The sequence below is a fragment of the Gracilinanus agilis genome, chromosome 2, assembly GCF_016433145.1.
Source record: "Gracilinanus agilis isolate LMUSP501 chromosome 2, AgileGrace, whole genome shotgun sequence".
In the NCBI taxonomy this organism is placed as follows: Eukaryota; Metazoa; Chordata; class Mammalia; order Didelphimorphia; family Didelphidae; genus Gracilinanus; species Gracilinanus agilis.
Genome location: NC_058131.1, coordinates 43818768 through 43822029, shown reverse-complemented (window position 1 = coordinate 43822029; position 3262 = coordinate 43818768). Strand labels below are relative to the sequence as shown.

The 3262-nt window shown below is 43.8% G+C and overlaps 1 protein-coding gene across 1 annotated transcript in view; it reads left to right on the top strand.

Annotated features, from left to right (window-relative positions):
• The first annotated feature begins 2853 nt into the window (after nucleotides 1-2853).
• The window catches only part of TMEM231 (transmembrane protein 231), a 30143-nt gene continuing 29734 nt past the window's right edge, over nucleotides 2854-3262 (top strand). The window contains exon 1 of the mRNA XM_044660480.1: nucleotides 2854-2992. Coding sequence (XP_044516415.1) covers nucleotides 2854-2992 — 139 coding nt within the window. The remainder of the gene's footprint in view (nucleotides 2993-3262) is intronic.

Here is a 3262-nt window from a genome sequence, read left to right as displayed (position 1 = left end):
CCAACTTCTAGGTGAAGGATCAGCCTATTAAGAAAGAATCTGGCAAGAATCTTGCTGACAATGTATAGGAGAGAGGTCCCTCCTGTGATTATCACAAGATAGCCTATTTCTTTTTCTCTTATAGAAAAGGACAATGTAGGCATCCTTAATCTCCTGGGAGATAACCTCTTCTTGCCATATAATACAGAAGATTTTAGTCTGCTTTTTTATGAGCAGTGGATCCTCTTCCTTGTAAATCTCTGTTGGAATGGAATCAGCACCAGGTTTTTTGCCATGTGAGAGGAGCTTAGTGGCATTCAAAATCTTTTCTTCAGTTGGAAGTTCAGTTAGAGAGGGATTGACTTCAACTTAAGATCAGCAGTTTTAGCATTAACTGATGACAGTCTGTTGACAACACTATGGAAGTAGTCAGTCAATCTCTCCAGGATCATGTCCTTATCACTAATCAATATGGTTCCAACAGCACTGAGATATGCCATAGGTCTTTGGCCCATAAATAGCCTTCAGGGCATCACTTTGACTGGGTACTATGAAAGTAAAACTGAATTTCATCTGCCTTCTTATTGAGTCAAGAATCTTGCATCACTCAGCTTTTTTTGCATTTTTGATGGGGTTAAATGCTGTCTTCTTAAAAATGGATGAACTATCCTGCTGGTAAATCCTGTGAAATTTCCATTTTTCATTTAGTAGCTTTTGGATTTCCCCAACATTCATCAAATCAATCATGTTTGCTAGTGTTCTGGTCCAAAGGAGTAAATGCAGTGCTGTATACTGAATTTCTGAAAGCTGCCCAGTCCTTTTCTGCCCCACTATTGCCAACCCTATGCTGGTTCATCTTTCCCTCTAAGTCAGCAATAAACTATTCATGCCAGGAAGAGCCTCTAGTCTGCTGTCATTTAAGTCTTCTGATGGTCCTCTTGCCTTGGAACTACCTCTTTTGTTGAATTTGAATGTTTAGCTTGAAGAAGATAAGTCTATGATCAGTCCAGCATTCTCTACCACATAATGCCTTTGTCTCTCTCACATCTTGTTCCTTTTCCTCACGACATAGTCCATTAAATGCCAATATTTGCTTTGAAGATGCATCCATGAAATCTTATTGAATTTAGGTAAACAGAAGACAGTGTTGATGAGAAGATCATGAGAGGCCCAAGTCTTCAGTAGTAACTATTCCTATTGCTTTTCCAATTTCATTCCTCTCAAGGACTCCCTTCCATGTTTTATAGTCTGTGCCTATTCTAACTTTAAAGTCACCCAGAATTATAAGTCTGTCCTCCTTTGGCATATGATGGAAAGGGTCTCCCAGTCTTCATAAAATTTTTCTTTGACCTCAGGGTTCTTCACAGTGGGAGCACACACTGATGATGGTAGCATAGCACTTTGCTGCAACTAGCAATCACATTGTCATGACCCTCTTTTTGTATATCCTGTGCTTAACACAGAGCCTGGCACATAGAAGGACCTTAATAAATGTTTTATTGAATGATTCCTCCTAGAGAGTTGTATCCTCTGTGCTTTCATTTAATAATTTTTGTGACACAGGAGCAAGAGGTTTTCCTAGCTTCTGCACCCAGGCCCATTCTTTATTTTTGGAAATAATCACCCAGAAGGACATAGGTCTGTACAAAAATCTTATTTTTTCTCTCATAAAACTGGGTGGTTATATTGCAGGAATAAAACTGGATCATATACAGATCAAATGAAAAAAAGTCACCACATGGTTATTACAGTCATGTTCAGAATTCAAGTACTTGGTAGGACCATCACCAGCACAGTAAAAAATAGTTCTACCTGGACCTTTGAATTTTGAAAATGTTAACCCAAACAACCTGAGGTTAGAATGAGACTACAATCTGAAACAAGATTCCATGTTCCTTCAAAAGCCCTGGAGGAAAATATAACTACTCTGTGCTATTTTTTTTTTAAACCTTTACCTTTCGTTTTGGAATCAACACTATGTACTGGTTCTAAGGCAGAAGAGTAGAAAGGGCTAGGCAATTGGGATTAAGTCACTTGCCCAGGGTCACACAATGTCTGAGGTTATATTTAAACCCAGGACCTCCTATCTCTAGGCCTGCCTTTCAATCCACTGAGCCAACTAGCTGCCCCTTACTCTGTGCAACATGTACATCTTAAGTGTTCCATTTGATCGCTCCCTAAATACTCCATAACATCAACTATGTATTTGATGATAGAGCTGGAAATACCGGTGAATTTCATTTGCACTTGAATAGATATTGCCTTACTGGAAGGGCTGACAAAAATATGGCCACGATGTTGTTTATCCGAAAAAATAAGATGTCGTTTGTTCTGTTTACACAGAAGTTTTCAGAAACTCTCTCTCGTTCTTTCTCTTTCTCTTTTTTAAAAAATGTTTCCATGGTTATGCGATTCATTTTCTCTCGCTCCCCTCTGGCCTCTGCTCCCAGAACTGACAAGCAATTCCACTGGTACATATGTTATCACTTGATCGTTTTTGTAATAGAGTAATCTTTTAAAACCAAAACTCCACATCATATACCCATATAAGCAGGAGATAAATCATATATTTTTCTTCTGCATCAAAACTCTTCAACACAAATCGAAAGATGCAAATAAGTCAGTTACAACCCTTCGCCCCGCCCAGGTCCCCCCGCTTCCTCTCATGTTGTTATGTGATTGGCTGAGAGCGACTCTTCCATCAATAGCAGCCTTACTATTGGTTCATTTACCGAGATAGGGCAGTTGCCATGGAGACGAGGACTATGGCAACCTAGAGAAGCCATACTTGATCTGCAACTGTGATTGCCTCGGTAGAGGCTTCCTCCGGGACTCCAGAAGCCGCGGCCTGGAGTGGTGAGCGCGGCGACGGCCATGGCGCTCTATGAGCTGTTCTCCCACCCGACGGAGCGCAGGTACCGCGCGGGGCTGTGTTCCAAGGCCGCCTTCTTCCTACTGGTGATCACCGGCCTCACTTATATCCCGCCGCTGCTCGTGGCCTTCCGGAGTCATGGTGAGCCCGGCCCTCCCCGGGGATGCACCCCCCTCGCCTCGCCCAAGTGGTGCAGACCCCTTCACCCTTAACCCTCCAGCCAGTTCCAGGCAGTCTAAACCCTCCCCTCCCCCCGCCACCTTGTGCTCCTCCGACCTGTCTCCCCTACAGACCCAAGCGGTCCAGATTCCCCTCACCTCCTGCCTCTCCAACACCACCTTCCCCACCCCGTCTGCCCCACCCCCCCCCCCCCCCCTCCCCCCCCCCCCCCCCCCCCCCACCCCCCCCCCC